Source organism: Aplysia californica, unplaced genomic scaffold (genome assembly GCF_000002075.1).
Source record: "Aplysia californica isolate F4 #8 unplaced genomic scaffold, AplCal3.0 scaffold00468, whole genome shotgun sequence".
Taxonomy (NCBI): domain Eukaryota; kingdom Metazoa; phylum Mollusca; class Gastropoda; order Aplysiida; family Aplysiidae; genus Aplysia; species Aplysia californica.
Window position 1 is genome coordinate 256,966 of NW_004797738.1, and position 20,017 is coordinate 276,982.

General features: G+C 39.0%; 2 protein-coding genes across 5 annotated transcripts in view; one reads left to right on the forward strand and one right to left on the reverse strand.

The window, feature by feature from the left end:
* Positions 1-5,486, reverse strand: part of LOC101863923 (UTP--glucose-1-phosphate uridylyltransferase) — a gene marked incomplete in the record, with an annotated part of 68,234 nt that extends 62,748 nt beyond the window's left edge. The window contains 1 exon segment of the mRNA XM_013086442.2: positions 5,317-5,486. Within this exon segment, the coding sequence (XP_012941896.1) occupies positions 5,317-5,337 (21 nt within the window).
* The window catches only part of LOC101861528 (protein arginine methyltransferase NDUFAF7, mitochondrial), a 21,087-nt gene extending 2,746 nt beyond the window's left edge, over positions 1-18,341 (forward strand). The window contains exons 1-10 of one of the 4 annotated variants that reach the window (XM_035971595.1): positions 5,737-5,867; positions 7,741-8,045; positions 9,090-9,170; positions 9,974-10,084; positions 10,836-11,111; positions 12,377-12,490; positions 13,619-13,768; positions 14,832-14,940; positions 17,390-17,457; positions 17,975-18,341. In XM_035971595.1, coding sequence (XP_035827488.1) covers positions 7,773-8,045; positions 9,090-9,170; positions 9,974-10,084; positions 10,836-11,111; positions 12,377-12,490; positions 13,619-13,768; positions 14,832-14,940; positions 17,390-17,457; positions 17,975-18,160 — 1,368 coding nt within the window. In that variant the 5' untranslated portion in view covers positions 5,737-5,867; positions 7,741-7,772 and the 3' untranslated portion in view covers positions 18,161-18,341. The other 3 variants (XM_005105379.3, XM_013086443.2, XM_005105377.3) reach the window with 3 other exon arrangements.
* The last annotated feature ends 1,676 nt before the right edge of the window (positions 18,342-20,017 follow it).

Consider the following 20,017-nt stretch of genomic DNA (forward strand, 5'->3'; position numbering starts at 1 on the left):
AAATATCAATGCTACTGCTAGCCAATAATATGTGCACTGTTTCCGCAGACAAACACCCCTCAACAGCAAGACATCACGCGGAACACCGGGGGTACCTTACACGAGGAACAATATTAAATATTATATCAGCATTGCTTTTCCCTTATCAGTTAAGTCAAAGCAGAGTCTAGATACACCCCAAACAGACGACACAGCTGAATACACCCAGGGGCAACTGTGTCGTCTTAGTCAAAGCGCCAACAGCTGTGCCCACACCAGAAAGAAAAGAAAACCAACACGTATTTTAGCTTGTGCATGGTTCATGCACCATAATTTCAGTCTTACATTACAAGGGAAACAACTCATTATTTTTTCAGTATATATCTTAAAACTACTCTTGTTCAGACGAACTTAAATTTTTATAATTGTATCATTTGCCATGGGAAGTAAATTCATAATTTTTAATAGAGATAACTTGAAAGAATGACAAAGAATGCCATTGACACGTCATGATTTCAAAAGTGACATAAAATTCATTTTCCATTTAATCTAATTTGAAACGACGCCACCGTTAGAAACTGTACCAAAACCTAGGGGAAGCTACTGAAAATCAGAATAGTACATAATAAGATAATACCAACTATATGTACAACCTGGACACTGTTGATTATTATCATTATTATTATTATCAATATTATTATTATTGTTGTTATTATATCATTATTTTATCATCATCATTGTTAATATATTACTGATTTTCTTTAATACCCTGAGAAATTCTTTTATTTTAATATCATAGAATTATAAGTGCAAACAATTTGTGCTTTTTAGTATTAACAGCAAAGGTACAAAAATTATACAAAGTAAAAGTAGAAGATATGAGTTCTGAACTATATTACTTTTCCAAATTGAGACGGAAAATCAGGGATTCCTGTAGAATAATGGTACAACGTGTAGTAGTAAAGACAGGGAAGATGGCATTACTGTTCCTGTGAAGATGAACTTCATCATATTGTTATCACCTCCTTTAAAGATAGTGCTGGTGGGAGAGATCTTCAATTTAGACTTCAAAGGATTGATTTGCACTATGTCGTTGGATTTGTGTTTCCAGTAATGCAGACCATTGCTTGTCCAAGTCTATTCTTGAAGAGGTGTTTTTTTTACTCAAGATAGCATTTACTCAAGAAAAAAACGAAGTGTATACAGACCCGGTAACCGGGAACAAAGTCACGAAGTATACAGACCCGGTAGGTTAACTCTTTTGTGATTTCGGGAAGTTTCAACCCCCAGACCCGGTAGAAATCGTGTGTGTGTGTGTGTGTGTGTGTGTGTGTGTGTGTGTGTGTGTGTGAGAGAGAGAGAGGGAGAGAGAGAGGGAGAGAGAGAGAGAGAGAGAGAGAGAGAGAGAGAGAGAGAGAGAGAGAGGAGGGGGGGGGAGAGAGAGAGAGAGAGAGAGAGAGAGAGAGAGGGGGGGGGGGGCTGCTCAATTGAAATTATGACATTGTAACTTGTTTTTTTCTTCAAATTGTGATTCCTCCAACTCCAAAACGGAGGAAAAACGATCGTTCATCGAAAAGACATCCGCAATCTTCATTTAGATCTAGGCTAGCCGTGAAACTAGATCAAAGATTTAAGTTTGTCTGCCTAGATCTAGACCATAGATCTAGAAGAACCTAGGTCTACCCTGAGCCAGGAGGGCGCTGGAAACTCTCCAAAATCAAAAAAGAGTTCCCTTATCGGGTCTGTATACTTTGTGACTTAATTCCCGGTTACCGGGTCTGTATGCACTCCCAGAAAAAAAAACAAATTGGGGGAAACCTCTGTACATTAACTATTTTGTATAATAAGTGTAATTTTCTTTTCACTGAAGCACTCTATGTAGATATCTAATCTGACAATATGTAGTTCCAGTCCACCTGACAGTCTATTGCCATATATATATATATATATATACAGTCGAACTGACGGCCACCTGAACAAACGGACACTTTCCATTCCCCCCCTTGCGTTTTTTCTATATAATTTAACAGTGTAAAACGGGCACCTGTCCAACGCGGCCGCGGCCACCATATTTCAACACATAACCCCTATCACACAAAGCAATAACACCTGTCTTAGACGGCCACCTTAGTGACTCCATTACCCTTTGACATAAATCAAGCATTGGCCCCTGGCGTTGTGGGCGAGCCGTCATAATCCAAAAACCTGTCGTAGTTAGGTTGTCCCTCCAACTGATCATGTTGCGTAGGCCCCTCCCACTGTTGACCAATAGGTAACAAAATTAATTTTCAGCTGCTGGGGAGGGAAGCGTGTGATCCCTCATAGCCCATTAGCCTCGCCCAGAACCCATGTATATACACAAATCGCAAGTGAGATAAGTGGTCATTGTTAACCCAGTCTGTAACAAAGTAACAATGGACATCAGCATGAACTTGTGACAAAAGCGTTGCTTGTTCTCCGAGTGGTAGTGCATGTGTTTGTTTTACCATAACACTTGATCCTCCTTGTCTGACACATTTCGTTTTATTGTCACCGGTACACAAAAGCAGCAACAAAAGAAAAGAAAACCCAGCAAAAACAACAACAACAATGTAACTACCTTCGGTTGGGACCTCAGAAAGGGAGGGTTTGTTTTCTCAGAAAGGAATGCTTTGTTTTCTTTATCTTGATCAGTCCTGCCTAAGACGGCCACCTGTCTTATACGGCCACCTGTCTTATACGGCCACTTTTCTCCTTGACAGGTTCGACTGTATATATGTGTATATATATATAAAATGTATTCTACTTTAAGTCCCACCTGACATTTTGTCACAGTGATGACAATGACAATGACAATCTTCATTCATCTCGCAGGGAGAAATTTGTCTTGGTCGTTAACAATGCCTGTAGACGTTACAAAAGTTAGACCAAAAGGTGCACTCACGCAAACGCACAACAAGACAGGACATTAAGCCTAGTACATATGTCTCACGAGCTGGGACAACCCGCTCCGTAAAACATTCTCTCTCTCTCTCTCTCTCTCTCTTCCTCTCGCTGTTTCATTTGTAGCACTGTGTGTTCAGAAACCTCACTGCAGTTGGTACGACTGAATTTCTATATCTGTCTGTTCTTGCTTTTTTGGAAATGTATCGTTAACTGCAAGTCGATATTTGAAATTCCGATGTCAGTGGATGGCAATGGTCACTAAGCATTATTTCCGCCTTTTTTAGAACGTTTGTCTTGTGCAGATATTCAAAGTTACTAAGATCTCTACCAATTGGTCTTGATGCCTTTATTATCAACTTGTTTATATTTTTATAATGTGCTGCCTTCCCAAATTGCTACCATAGCAAGTGACACCAAAATTTATCAAAGTTTCTATGGTGGTGGTGTAGAATATCTGAAGGATGGATGACAGCTAACACATTCAATCTTTGTTTTTGTGTCGGAAATATGCCCGAACACTTATCATGAATGTAAAGAAATCAGAACGTTGTTAGTTATTGAAAATGGTCATAGAAACGAAATTAAAAACTGGAAGTCTGGTGCTGATTTGGTGTCACTGGAAAGCTAGAAATTATTATTATTCTTATAAAACCAATTACAAGAAGTCATACTTTTTCATAGAGACTTTCAGGTAATTTTTATGAACTTTCGAGAAAATATGAGAATCCCGATTATATTAGACACATAAAGTTGTATTTGGAGGAATAACTTCATAGTGAATTGTGTGCCAGATGGATAAAGTTGCAAATATAACAGCTTTCTATAATTAATTAATTTATTACATGCGCAGATCTTTTTTGAGTATATATAATATGCACCAACGTTCATGTTCCCAAAGTTCTAAAGGCTGCAGAAGGAGTCAGGAGCCCAGAGGAGGGGGCAAAGGAGATGAGGGGGTGGGAGAAGAAAGAGGAGACGAAAGCAGACGACATAGCATTGCTAGAGAGCAGGAAAGGAGGTGAAAGGAAACAATTTTTTAGAAAGAAAATTTTTCGGTCACTACCTGGATTCGAACCAGGGACCTTTGAATGAGAGGCCAACACCTTAACCTCTAGGCCACGAGAGCCCTTCCCCCAATGTCCACAATGGAGAGAGAGGCAAGTAACATTGAAAAGTGAAGTCGTCTACTGAGTCTTCTTGGGAGGTCCTAGATGTACACACGTCAATCAATTTATCATTAAAAAATATTCACTCTTCATCAAGAAAACAGGATTTTACTGAAGTTTTTGGTGGTGGCTTTTTTAGCATGAGTTTTCTGGCACTAAAGACATTAAGTTCATTAAGGTAGATCTATATCTAAAATCTAGACCTACCATTATCATGAATTTAATTTGATTTCAACAATCTAGAATCTAGATCTAGATATCTAAACTTTTACTATCGGTCTGAGCCTCCGTTCGGAAACAGATTTTTTTCGCCCCCTCCTGCCCACCCAGCAGTAATGGCGGTACCTGACTTCAAGTTGGGGAAGTAAAGGCAACGTGGAAAGGAAGTGGCCACCCTACCACAATATGCAGAAGGCCCAGGACGTTAGTTTCACTAACAAAACAAGGCCATCCCCAATGTCCGGATCGGATGCGGGAAAAACTTAAAACTTTACTTTTTACTCCACCACTTTGCAAAGTTTTTGAGGTGCATCACAGAATAATTTTGCATGCTAAGCACGATTTCAGTACTTAAAACCACCGCAAATCAGTAGTTTTCTAGACCTAGATTTTTATCAATGGGGCCTGACCCCCCCTTACCCTATTTTTAGGCAATTGTCAAGATTTCCGCGTTTAATTCCGATGTGCGTTTTTCATAGCCTCAGGTATGTTTCGCTTTGGTCCCTAACCCTAACCCTGGTCAGGGTTAGGGTTAGGGTTAGGGCTAGGGTTAGGGTCAGGGTTAGGGTCAGGGTTAGGGTTAGGGTTAGGGTTAGGGTTAGGGTTAGGGTTAGGGTTGAGGTTAGGGTTGAGGTTAGGGTTAGGGTTAGGGACCAAAGCGAAACATACCTGATGAGGCTATGAAAAATTGACAATCGCCTATTTTTATTCCCTTTACAACTAAGCTAGCTAGCTATCACTAGATCCAGGTCTACTATCAGTGGGGGGGAACATACTATGGCCTACATTATGAGCACATTACGATGCTATCAGTGTCAACTGATAGTGAAAGAAATATTTAGATCTAGGCTAGAGGTGCGAAAGGGAACGAACAACTAGAATCTAATCACGAATGATTTGACACACAACAGTTACAGTCCAGTGACAGTGCCACTCGTGCTGACGAGCTCGGGGGATCAGAAGAAAGCTGTAGAAAGTCAAAAACAAACAAACGAGACGAGCAGAAACAAAAGCAGAGTGCACATACCTTACTGGTCGATGAATCCATATCTAGAGAGGGTGTGGGCTCCTCTGAAAGATTAGATCTAATTGTTCTGTATGTAGATCTATGTGTTTGTCTCGGACAGTGACAAGGTGGGTGGTGGCTATTGTGAGGTGGTGGCAGTGGCCTCCTCACTCGTCGGTCATCAGTCTGTAGGTCAAGGCCATGAGTTTTCTGCTCATCTAAAAACCGAACTATAATAGCTGAATCACTGCTTGCGTGTTTTCCCCGCTATTGAGTATGAAAACCTTTACAAAATATAGGAATTTAAAAAATTAGTTTGAAATGATATTATTTGTTCTTTTGATGTAAATTGTATGTTTTTTGTTGTTTAAAAAAAAATATACAAACACTGTTATAGTTCGGTATGTGTAACAATTTTCTGAAATAAAGTGTTCAAGGGCATTCACTCTCAGACGCAAGTGTTATGCGGCATAGTGACATTTGTAAGCTTCTCTGGTAACCAACCATCAGCTAAAAAGATCTTCGCGAGATTCCTTCACAGGACCGTGTAATATTCTGGGTCCATATTTTAGGTGAACCAACCCTTAGTAAACTTAGTTTGATGGATGCACCCTCGATTCTTTGCTAACAGAGGTGTGATAGAGTGGCGATGCAAATGCAAGTAGATTCTTGAAGAACACATCATCATACTCATACTCTTGGCTTGGTCTGGCGGTCAATCAAGTAGATCTAGGCCCTAAAAGTAATTTTGAAAGTGAAAGTAGATCTAGATCTAGATCTAGATCTAGATCTAGAACTAGAACTAGATCTAGATCTGGAGAGTTTTCTGTTTCGGCAGTTCTGTATCGATGTGCTACCGCCAAAGAGTTAGATCTAGAGATCTAGATCAAGTTTTAAAAAAGGCTGATCTAGATGTAGATATTAGTTCCAAACTTTTATGTGGCTCGATGTGTATATGCCTTATATAAATGTTACTTTCTCTTACAAGCTTGTTTCAAGTTTGACCTCTAGTCTAGATCTAGATCTAGATTAGATCTAGATCTAGATTCTAGATCTAGATTAGATCTAGATCTAGATATTAGATCTAGTTTGATTGTTGTTTGAAAAATGGAAGATGGCCACGTTTCTCCTTGGCAATAGGTGGCTGTCTTACTGGTTCCACTGTAATAAGGACTCATGCAGTTGTTCTAGATGTTTTTTATTATACCAGCATGTTTACTTCCATGGGGCTCCTTTTCTGAACTTTTCACTCCTAATAAATTAATTAATAAATCATTTATATTTTAGGTATTTTCTTACTTTCCCTCCCGTTTCACACTTAACTACCAGTTGTCCATTTTCTCCTAGATTTCTAAATATTGATGCGCTGAACACGACGAATATCAACTTCATTTCCGTCGCAAATTAATAGTTTTTGAAATATTCGATTGCCAATCGAGGTAGACGTGCTTTAGACCAATCGTGGGGTTCCAGGGCAGGGGGGCCTGCCCCCCTGAGGTAAAAGAAAATCTGGGGGGTTACAGGGGGCATGCCCCCCTGTTTTAACCCATAATTTGATATTTTACAGTTAGATTTGAAATTTTTTTGAAAATAATTGATTTGCGACAGTTTTAGTTTTAGTGGCTTTATTTGTGATCTGCAGCAAACAGAACTGCAGTTTGACCCCTGAAACAGTGCATCTGTGTGCGGGAGTGAAAGTAAAAATTTACCTAATATTATATTGTCTATCATCACAAGCATTGCCATTATGGGCAATCGAAGGGCAAATGAACATCACATATATAAATATATTCTCTCTCTATCTAGTTAGTCGTAACAGTTTATTCCACTATCAATTATTTCTTAAGTCTGTGACAGCTAAAATTGATGGCATAAAATTTAATAAAGTCATAATAATTTGAATGAGATAAAATAAGATTTTTTTTCTGTGCTACCACACAAGGCAGGCTTGCTTTTTTGTTTAGTTTTTGTAAAATAGTTATCATTATCTGCCGAGTGTGCATAATGGTATTTGACTATATAATATAGGGCTTTATGATCATTTTACATTGCATTATAAGTGTGCCATACCCAGCATTTTTTTCTTCATGGATGAATCAACTGAAAGTGGGTTACATGTTTGATTGCGAATATTGGTAAGTGACCAATGAACATTCTTGACATCACTTTTAGTTTTGACCTCAAAATGATTTTTAAAGGTAAACTGAGGGCCTTACTTTTTAAAAAACTGTATTCCTTACAGAGATTTGTTATAAAAGCAAGACCTGCTGTTCCTAAACAAGACGCTAACCACCATTTTATTTTTATCTGCTTTTTTTATTAATAACTGTTTTTATGTGTGACACTGTTCTTAAAAATGTCATCACCGATCATCAATGCTTGTGGTTTTTTTGTCCCAAACCAATGTATAATTTTTAACCTGTTGCCCTGATTACTTTCAGACAGTAGTGAACTAAAAAAGCAGTTTCTCTGGACCAATGGGGAAACACCTGATAACGTGGTCAGTCTCCCAGAGAATATGCAAGGCTGCTTCATGGATGTCACCAAGACTGGCTTCCCGACACACTTCAGAAGCGTGTTATAATCAAAGTCTTCCTGGCATGCTGGAGAGTACAAAACGCTGTCGATATTACACTACTCAAGCTCAGCCAGAAAACTTACTCTTGAAGCATCTGAAGGCGAGAATAAAATCCAATGGACCCATGCCAGTTGCAGATTACATGAAAGAAGTCCTAACAAATGCATATTCTGTAAGTTCTCCGGGTTGTATTTTCTCCAAAATTTCAAATAACTTTTTGGACATTCATATCATTGCAGCTTGGGGTTGCTGTTTGTTTTATTTTGGCCTGCTGCCAAACAACCTGTCATTTAAAGAAACTTGTTTTCCAAAATATGCATTAGTTTTGCTATAAAAGAGTAATATTACTCAACCTGTTCCATGATGTGATTGATTGACTTCTTCATCTTATTGATTGAGTTCCACAATTGTCAGTGCTACCTCTCTGCATATCTGGTAGGCCTGATAATTCAAAGGAATGAATGAAGCATAGAGGGTTGTTTTCCCGGCAATGTTCTCATCTATTTTTGTAGGCACTCTATATGCCGGTTTGAGGAAATTAACTCCGAAGGGGGTAAACCCACTATGCCAGGGCCTTTTTTGGTTCTTAATCTAAAAATGACGAAAGTGTCACTAAATTGGTCATTAAATCAAAACAAGTGAACCTGTTTTGATAGTTTTTCATCTAATAAATAAAAGTCGATAAAAGAGTCGAACAATAATTTGATGCCGAAGTCATCGTAAAGGAATGTGCCTGAGCAGCGGCTCGCCGGCACAGCGGTTCCGGCCGAGAGCTGCTCGGAGTGGCTTGACGGAGATAAAGAGTAAGAACTTGTCGCTTAAATTTGAACCGAAATATCGTCAAAAATAATTGCTGAGGCCAATTCTGGTTAATTTTTATCATATCCAGGGATTCCATAATGATTTTAGAATAGAATTTAAAATTTGTTTCTTGTAAAAACCACTTTGTAATGTTTTTTCTCAATTAATTTTCCATTTTCATTCAGGAACAATAGTGTAATTTTGAACACTTTTTTTTATCAATTCTTACTTTTTCACCAGCATTCAGAAAAGCACAAAAACTCAAAATGGTCCTGAGGCGACAAATTTTTTATTTCCTTTGTAGACCGGCTCACATATCAGTGAACACCCACAGACATGTACAGTACATGTTTCTCTTTTTCTTACATGTTGCTTGAGTTCTTTTATTAGTTATTAACTTTCTTTTCTCACCTAGGGTTATTACATGCATAAAGATGTCTTTGGGAAGGATGGAGATTTTATCACTTCTCCTGAAGTCAGCCAGATGTTTGGAGAGGTAAGTCCGCTTTTTCAAGGTTGTGGAGGACTTCTGAATTATTAACCCTCTTCGTACGTCTTGTTTTACTATCGTATCCATACGACGTGGGGAACTCTGTGCCACCTCTTTCCAAAGAGGAAATTTACTCGTTAATCTGATCCGTACGCTTTACATAGCAGACTGTCAAAATGATTTTTTGAGAAATACTGAAAGTTTCAAAGAGATCTTCGTACTAGAAGTATTCTAAAATGTGAAGAATACAACCCCGGGGGTACAAAATGACCCCAGGGCATACGGATAGGGTTAAAAACAGAATAAAAATTATTTATAAAGACATGTATATATAAAGAAACATATATTAGCCCTTTTGGGTTTCATGCATTCCATGAACAAAAGATACCTGTGTTCTTTTGAACATAAATTTTTCTTTCTTTTTGAATATACAAAACATATCAAACTTATCAATCATTCATTTATTTGAGAGCAGTTTGGAAATAACAATGGAAAATACACCCCAAAATACTTAAAAGGTGATGCACCACAGCCAAAGATGACATGGTGGCGAGCGGTACAATTGGAAATTGAAAAAGCGGGGACTTCATGGAAACAGCTAGAAAAGGATGCTTAGGGCAGACTTCGCTGGAGTAATGTTGTTGATGGCTTATGCTCCACTGGGAGTTAAAAAAAGGGCAAGAGAGAGAGAGAGATGCACAACAGAGGTAGAGGAAAACAGTCCAAAAGGATGTAACTTTTGTGTATTATGTTTCAGAGGCACGGTATTGAAAAGCACTTTGAATTTTCAAATGAAATTCATATTTCAGATGCTTGGTGTATGGGTTGTGAATGAATGGATGAACAACTACAATGGTCAAACTCTACAGCTGGTTGAACTTGGTCCAGGGAGAGGAACTCTTGCAGATGACATGCTCAGGGTAAGTTGGATACTTTTTGATACTGTTGACCCACCAATTTCTCAAGGATACAAAATCTTGGTATTCTCAATTCTTGCTTAAAACGTGAGGAATTAAAGTTACAGTCAAAACTGATTTAACGATGATCTGTCCGAGACAATTGTTTACAAACAACCTCTTCCCATCTTGCATTTTTACTATATATTATAATTCACTGGCTAAGAGGACTGTGTAAGATGACAACTTTTGTCCGTGGCAATAGACGGTCGTCTTGGATGGGTTTGTCTGTTGATCAGAATAGAAAACGAAATCAATCGAAATCTTCAGGGAAATGAAAATTTAGTTTAAAAAATTTGTTTGCAGAGATGGAGCCAGATCACAGTAGGCGTACTGCAGGTGGTTGTTTGGTGCTCTGTTGTTATTCTCTTCTTCTTCTATTTTCTGTCGGATGTTATGAAAAAATGATTGTCTATAACTTCATGAGGTTAGATATAACATTTTTTCAGGTTGACTGTATAGTAAACTGCAATTCAACTGCAGTAATATCATGAAACTTTGTAAAACAAAAAAAGGTCTTATTTTAGTGTATTCTGTACACTTGTTCAGTTTATTAGTTGATGTCAGGTGCATGAACTGACGATGTAAGCACTTCAAACATTATTTTTCTATATGCTTCATTTTTTAAAAAAATGGTTATGTTAATCCCATTCCACGCACCAAAAAATGCCTATATATGCTGTGTACTGTATGGGGATATTCTTTGTTTCCTCAGGTATTCTGCCAATTTCCAAGCATCAAAGATAAAATAAGTTTGCATTTAGTAGAAGTCAGTCCAGCCCTTGGCCAAATGCAAGCATCAAAGCTTACAGGTAAAGATACCAGTGAAGTAGAAGAAGGAGATTCAGATTGTGTCGGAGCATATAGAAATGCTACGTCCAAATATGGCATTGATGTGTCTTGGTACCGAAGTCTGGCTGATGTCCCGCAAGGCCTGTCCTGCTTTATCGCACACGAATTTCTTGATGCATTGCCCATTCACAAGTTTCAGGTACTTTTTTTTTTTATCTCTGCTTGTGTACATGCTTCTGTGAGTGAGCATTTGTATTTTTCTTCTTTTTTTTTCATTATGATGAGTCATTGTTTTTATTTTTAATCTACTCTGTTATATTGTCAGTGACATTCGCTGTCCTAGTTGTTATATTTGATAATAATGCTGAATTGTAACTAACTAAATTACAGAAGGCATATTTGAGGCAGTGTGGTGAAACAGGTGCTCATCGAAATATTGTAATGAAGGAAATTGGCATTTTTGTGGTCGTTGGGCATTTTTTAAAAACCAAATTTCTTTTTTTTGCTCAATACTTTTATCCGAATCGGAAAGTCGGGGTTCGAGCCTCGGTTCGGACACAGATTTTTTTCACCCCCTCCTGCCTACCCAGCAGTTATGGGTACCTGACTTCAAGTTGGGGAAGTAAAGGCAGCGTGGAAAGGAATTGGCCACCCTACAACAATATGCCGAAGGCCCAGGAAGTTGTCTCACTAACAAAGCAATCCCCAATGTCCGGATCGGATGCGGGAACAACTTTGCTTTTTACCTTTATATGTTTATTTAGGAATACATTTCTGCGTGGGTTTTACTGTAAGAAGTTTATCATAGACACAAAAGTAAATTTACAGTTTCCAATGACACTCAAGCTTTGGAAATCACCAAATTTTGGCAGCCACTTACTTGCTTATTTTGCCTCCAACACCAGGTGACCCCCACCTCCTTTAATCAGAAATATTTCGACTTCTATTCAAGATTTATATGTATTTTTTTTCGCCAAGTGCAAGTCTGCTCCACTTTTTTTGTCTGCTCATACTATATACTTTATTTTGAAAATACAACTCTTACCTGACAATTTTGATGACATTCGTGATTTAGTTTCATGTTTCCCAGCCTAAAGCAAAACAGATTTTGCTGAGTAATATTTCACCTGTAAGAAGAGGCAAGTGAATGTATATATATAAATTCTCCTTACTTTTATGTTTTTGTAGAAAACCCCATGATGTTCACTGTATTTTTACATGGGGTTTTCATGCAAAAGACTTGAACTTCCCCCATCCCCAGTTTACATACACTTCAAATGATGATAGCTTAATAATAATTGCCACTCCATTCAAAGGTAACAAGGGTTAGAAAGTTGTTGATGATAAAATTTTAGCTTATATTGAACGATTTAAATCAGAAATATAATTTTAGAAACAAATGTTTTGGTTCCATTGTGCTCAAGAAAATTGTATCTTTTATGACTCTTGTTCCCACATCTCTAGAAAACTGAAGCTGGCTGGCGTGAAGTCCTTGTTGATGAAGATCCAGGCAATCCTGATGCTCTGAGATTTGTCCTGGCACATGGAAAAACTCCTGCTAGTGTTGCCTTATTACAGGTCTGTAAAAAGTCAGTTTTTAGCTGTGTGTGCAGTGTGCTCGATGTATTGGATGTAAAAAAAATCATTGTGTGCACAAGTTTTGTGTTGTTAGAGTCCTAGTGAAAAAGGATTTTTTCAATTTGCAAATGGTAAGTGATGAATATTTAAATATGAAATATACAGGTACTCCACAGTTATTAGTATGTCAGATAAAAGTATTATACACCTGAAAGTACGCTGGCAGTACAGAACCAAATTTTTCCTATACTATATATTATATATAATGATCACTCATAAGTGAACATTCCACAACAATTTAGTCTAATAGCATGATTGTTCCTGCACTAGTGTCGGAAGCAGATCAGCCACAAAATGACTCATTTCACAATGAGGTACCAATGGAAAGGAAGCAAGACGCCACATGCCCTCCTTTGTTACACGAAATTGCAGCTTTGCCAATGGAGAAAAATACACATATAAAGACAAGGTGTGAGAAAGAATTGCACAACGAGGAAAGTGACTGGCTGTATGTGGAGGGGCGAACAACGTGAGGGGGCTGTGAGTGCCATAATTAGGATGGTGGCTGTCTGTGATAGTTTAGCATAGGAAAACTTTTCACCTCGGGATTAGGTCAATTATGCAACGCAACGTTCAGCAAGAGATCAGTTGTGAGGGGATTCACTCTTGATTACTCTCCCTCAAAATGTCAAAATTAGCTTAACAGCACTGTGTACACATAAGGGTATGCTCATCTTGTCACCTGAAGTGCGTGCTATTAACTGGAAACTACTGTATTGTTTTTAAATGATTTTGTGTTATGCATGTCTGTATTAAATATGAATTAGTGAGAAGAATTTCCACTTTTTTATATGTTGAGAATTAATTGCTATAGAAGAATAACTTTTGATTGCTATTTTCATCTCTTTCTTCTTCTATAGCTAGGTACAAGGGTACCCATTTCCACCTGAGGAAATTTAGTGTACTCGTAAAGTGCCTTTCCCAAGGACACAATGTCGGGCCCCTGATGGGATTTGAACCCACGACCTTATGGTTTTGAGTTTGAGAGCCTAACCACTTACCCACTGACAAGTACAATTACATTCTGAATAATTTTATAACATAAGCATATCTTTCACAATTTGATAGGTGGAGTCTGAGGAACAGAGAAATCACATTGAGGTTTGCCCCAGTGCTGGACTGACAGTACAAGAAATTTGCCAGCGTATCCAATCTGATGGTGGGATGGCTTTGCTTGCTGACTATGGACACAGTGGAGAAAAAGGGGATACATTCAGGGTAAGATTTTACTCAGGGTAAATCAAACTGATCTCCCTTTAACTTTAATGTTTCATTGAGAGTTTTAACACATTGGAGGATCTGCATATAGTATGAAAGTTCTGTAGTTGAGGAATATTTTCATGTCACTCAGTGTTAGGCTGCTGAGTCTGTATTTGGCAGCATGATCAAGATTTTGTTTTTTTTCTTAGAATCTTTTGTGTAGGATTTTAGAGTTGAGATCTACAATATGGTTAAAATGTTTTTGTACAAAGTTAAATTTGGGAAATGGAAAAAGAAAGAAGGCTGGGGAGGGGGGGGGGGGCAGAAGGAAAATAAAGAGAGAAGAAACAATGTAAAGGTTTAAATTTAAATAGATTATCACTGTGGTGATAAATAGTAACAGCAGATTTAATGTATGCAGCATGTTTTTATAAGGACACTCTTCAATGACCTTTACTGTACTATAAGCTCTACTACGGGGGGCTCCAGTGGCTAAGTGAGTAATGAGTTTTGACTCAAGCAATGTCAAGCAAGTGTCGGTGACACGGGGATCAGATGGGTGGTCACTGGAGTGTGTCCTTGAGCAAGACACGACAACCCTAGCTCAAATTTCAGGGCGCTGCACAGTGGCGACCGACAGTGGCATTGTTTGTAAACTGTTCTGTATTTGTGTAATAGTGTGTATTTATGTATGTATTTATGCATGTATGTATTTATGTATGTACATATCTATAATCATGTATTTATGTATGAATGTTTGCCATTGTAAAACAAAGTGCCCTTCTGGGACAAATAAAAGTGTAATTTATCATTATCATTATTTTATCATATTTGAACCAACACATGGTTGGCAAACATTGATTAAGTGTGAAAAAGTGTCCCTCTGACTCTTGGTCTGTCTGTTCCTTATCTTTTTCTGCCTTTGCATCACCTAGACAATATTTAGCCGTTGTGTACGATGGGATGAACATTTTTGAGATGCTGACTACTGCAAGGTCAAGAAAGAAAAAAATGAATTTGATAAGATTTGTTGTAATACTTTCAGAAATTAATCTGATATGTATTTCATATTTTCACACAGGCTTTTAAAAGACACAAGCTTCATGAAGACCCGCTCTCTGAGCCTGGATCTGCAGACTTGACGGCTGACGTTGATTTCTCGTATCTCAAATCTTTCACCAACGCTGATGGTAAGTGTTTGTGCATTTTGTGTCTTATTAACCCTCATCCTGCGGGAGCCGGGTTTATGTAGCCCGATAAGCCTATTTCGGCACCTCGCCTGCGTTCTGGTCCCGAATCAGTGTAGCCCCTGGCTGAGCGCGTGCGCATCCTCTTACGTGTCATTCGGGTCCCGAGTCGGATCCCCATTCACGCAGGTCAAGTGTGTGTGCGTCAGTCTGCTTGAGTTTGTGTGCGTTTGTGGCCTTCTTCTAGAACCACCTGCGTTGGTTCGTAATCGAGGCATACGTGTCATTCAAAACATGCCAAGTTGATAGCTATAGATGTTCGTCCAATGAAATTATAGAAGAAATTGACCCACTTAGACATGAGGAGCTCGAAAGGATAGTCAGGAAACAAGACTTCCATTTTTCTATACAAAATATTTCAAATGAGCTTGATTTTGTATGAAATGATACTACCTGATAAAAAATGAGCTTGTTTGATAGTTTTGAACCCTTGTGCAGGTACAAAGAACAATTTGAGTGTAAAACATTCGGAAATTGACCTAAATTATCCCCTTTCGAACCTCAGGTCCTTCATAACAACAAGAGCGTCCAGAAAGGTTATTCAAATGGGCGTAACTACTCGTAATGTCTTATCAGCTTGTGAGAGGGGGTTATTCGTGTGTTTGTAACACTTTAGAAAGCTATGAAGGATAGAGCGTTATTTTCATCATCAGTTAACACACTCCCGTGGTATTCATGGCGAAAACACACGTTTCCCGGCGTGCACGCTGTACACCAACAGTACACACTGAGTGACCCCGGCGGCCTGCCCGGCACGTTCGACGTAATCGGTTGCTAATAAGATACGCATCTGGGCACAGACGCAGGATAAGAGTTAACTCTTTAATTTGATTGTGTTACAGTGAAACACATTGCCACACTAATGGTTGATAAGCGCTGAAAAAGGAGCAAACGGACCGGAGACTTGCTGAGACTGTCTACTGCTGATCCTTCGTTTCCCGTCTTGTTTCCATTGTAGACTCAATCACTTTGATATTGAGGAAGTGAATAAGATGGCATGGTTCAAAATGAGTTAAGATTTCTCTTTGTTTGCATCAGATCCACTTAAATACTTGTAGTGGGGCTCCTGCAGTATAGAGGTATGGTGTCTGCCTCTCTGTCATAAGGTCCCAGGATTTAAACCTGACAGCTAGCGATTAGAACATTTTTTTCTGCAATTTTCTCCTTTGTCCTCCTTTCCTGTTCTCTAGTCTCTCTGCTTTCATCTCCACTTTGTCCTCCCACTCCTCTGTGCTCCTCTCTGCCTTACTCCTATTTCTGTTGCTACTCTTAGGTCCCTCTTATTGCCCGGTTACACACAACGATAAATTGTGTCAGATTCGTTTTATGCGAGAACTGTCCGTTTTATCAAGCTGTGTAGTCTGTTTAGATGTTTTAATCTATCTTCCAGTTTTCTTTCAATCAGGGAGATCCCTAGTCATTGACTTGACAGCAGATGTGCAACGCACCGGGTGACCTTGATACACAACTTCACAGTTGACAATCAATTAAATAATAAAATTGCTAAAATATACATAAAAACGCATCAAATCAGGTTCCCCATGAGCAGCATTGCTTATTTTGAGATGCAGATTCCGAATATGAAATCAGTTTTTACATGCGATAATTATTTTTAAAATTTGGAGCCCTAAGTTTAATCCTACGCGGTAGCAAATTTCAAAGTGATTCTATGTCACAGCTCGTCTCCCTCAAATCTGACCATGATCGCACAGAAAATATCAAGCAGTGCTTGATTTCTCGACCGAGTCTCCAAACCATCGTCCTAACTTTGGACAATTTTGTGGTTACACCTGATGATTTGTCTCATGATCTATAGATCGTCCAGTTTTTGTACAATTTATCGTTGCATGTAACCGGGGCTTTACTGCTGTCTTTCAGCTACACCTCTGATCTTTGAATGGTCAAGATGGAGCACCTAGCCTGTAGTCTTCGCAAATAGAGGAGAAAAAAAACCCTGAGAGGTTTCGTGTGCAAATTGGGCATGTTAAAACCCCTTGTTGGTCTTGAAATAGCTTAGAGTAATAAAGTAATAAAAGTAGGCTTTGGCCACCACCCAGACAAACTTCAAAATTAGTTCAAATCCAAGCTGTAAAATATACTCCAGTCAGTTAATGAAAATAAAGAGTACCTTTCTTTCGAAATAATAATGTGGCTGCCTGAAATGGAGCCATAAGATATAGGAAATATGGTACATAAATGAAATTCAGTTGCACTGCAGGTTGAAAAAATCAGCAGCCGACTACACTAACATATAACAGTCAGGGGGACGGAAAAAAGGAGAAGAGCGCTTAGTTAGTGTAAGTTGAGAGTCTATGGTAACTTGAATGATTTATAATAGTTTTGCGGATTCTTTCAAGTGTATGATTTGTTTGTTTATTTTATTTCTTTGCAGTGGATGTTTTTGGTCCAGTTACTCAAGAAAAGTACCTCATAAATATGGGCATTGGAGTGCGTTTGCAGGCAAGTTCTTTGTCAATAGTATTTGTGAAACTTGCTTTTGTTTCCGTTTTGATTTTACAGATCTTATTCTACCCAAACTCAACTGTTCGCGATTCAGGGTTTCCACTGTAATATTCAAAAATCTTTTTGAATTTCTCAACTCATGCTTGCATGAATTCAAAAAGAAAATTCAGGTCGCCTTAGTAATACTACGAATATTTCGGCCTCGTTCCCAATTCTTTTACCACTGGCAGTCTCATGTTTGTTTATTCATTATTCGGTTCTTGGGCTTCTTTCCACACTTTTCCATGGTTTTTCAAAAACTTATTTACAGGCATTACAGCCAAATTGGCTCTAACAGCCACCTGTCCAAGACAATCACCAGTACAAATGTCTACTATCCACTTGTTCCTTGTATTTTTTTCTACATTTACATTACTCTCTCCAAGGTGCCTTTTGTCATTTGTTTATCCATGGATGTACTCAGAAAAGTTGTTTCCTATTTTTTTTTAATTGATACTTTTTATTTCTTCTTTAGGCTTTACTTCAGAAATCTAGCCAAGAACATTGGCCCAGCCTGATCTCAGGGTTCAAGATGCTCACTTCACCAGACCAGATGGGTGAACGATTCAAATTTATGTCCATTCTTGGGAAGACGGGAAGCTCTTATAAACCAGCTGGGTTTGTGGAACTCAACTATGGTGATGGACAAGGATCATCATAAATGTAACTTATATTTTTACTACTGACTGTGAACCAAATCATTATTAGCATAATTGTGCCAAGCTCAGACCTGCCATATTGACATTTGCTAGACTGTCATGCCACTCTGTGTTCATTTTAAGCAAAATTATTGTCCAAGAAGGCAGTTCTGAACACACAAAAATAAAAAATCACCAAATCTTTGTTGTGTTGCTTTCTCCTTTGTTGTTCCTCCTTGGCCAAGACTCCGAGGAAAATTTTTTTTGTTGTTGTCCTAAATAATCATGTGTGTCATGACGCGATGGAATCAGGCGCCCGTCAATTTTTAGGCATGAGGAGTTATTGGTACAGTAGTCTCCGCCTAAACGCACGTCTTACAAAAGCACGCTCCGCTCAAACGCACGCTTTCGTCATCTGACGGGTTTTTTACTATATAATTTAGACGTACAAACGCTCGGTCACTCCCTCTAAACGCACACTCCGATCTGCGAAACACGCTGACAGGTTAAGCTTGACAAGGGGAAATTTTCACTACAATCTGCACAAGACAAGCCTAAGAAAGAGTGATGGACAGCGTTTTCACATCCAACTTTCCACAGACATCTAGATCTAGGTCTGGTCGCTGAAATGTTGGGGGGGGGGGGGGGGGGGGGGGACTGAAATGTTTTTTGATTGGTCACTGGAAATGTATCTTTGAGAGAAGGTTTCTGACTTGTGTTTGAGTGACTGCTTGTAATGTTTAGTTAGATCTAGGCCTGATGCGCGATACGTGTAAATGCCGTAAAACAATAGATCTAGAGAGGATAAAAGATTAGACAAGTAAGCCTAATCTGCTGCGCTCAAAGAACTTATAACGTACAGTCTGTGCCGGCTATAAGCACGCCGGCTTAAAGCACGTTTCGGACTTAAGCACGCTAAACGGCTCTTACCGAATTTTTGCTATATAAATTACATGCCTTTAAGCACGGTAACTTCGGCTTTAGGCACACTTCATTACAACAAGACCGTCAATACTTTCACGATGACCCATCGAAGTTCGAACACAGTCTACACTGCAGCAGTGGAGTGTGTTAAGAAAAACACAGAGAACGCAAGTGATGCCAGTGATGGAGACACACACTCTCACGGGTGGAGAGGAAGGCAGAGAGATGCACACAACCGCGCGCGTGGACATAGGATCTAGCCTAGGGCAAAGTTACACACAGACTTAAAAATACAAAGAGAGTCGGGGAGACGAGAAAGGGCGGCTGGCTGCGATTTCACCTTTGACCCTCGCTATCCATTAATTCTGATTGTGTATCACGCGCGAGGTGGGATGAAGGCGGTGGTATGAATGTGGCACAGCGGGCAGTGGTACGCACAGGCAGCATGTAGGCCTAGTGTGCTCCATCGTGACTGGCCGTCTAAATTAAGTTTTCATTTCCTATTCGACCACAAAACAAAAACAAACAAGCAAACAAAAACTACCATGACGGGCAAAAATACCAGTGCACACTTTTGCGGGACCGCTATAGGCCTACTTACAAACAAAGGGAAATAGCACGTGAAATTTTCTACCTGAAAATCTCTGGATTATGTCTACTTCGCACTCAAGCACGCTTCATTTTTAAGCATGCTTATGCTTTCTCCCGATGACCGTGCTTAAAGCCGGCATGGACTGTACTTGGTCAACGAATCACAAGAGAAATGTTTCTCTGAATGTAGAGAATGACTCTGCGTGAATTTACGGTCGGAGGTGGTCGCTTGGAAAGCCACGTGGCTGAGCTGTCGTTTCTATGACTATCGCCAACAGTTTCCTCCTGCGCTATCTGTTCCCGAGGTTTATAGTGCATAATAATATAATTAATTACATTGAGTCTGCCTCTCCCCCTGCCCCTCC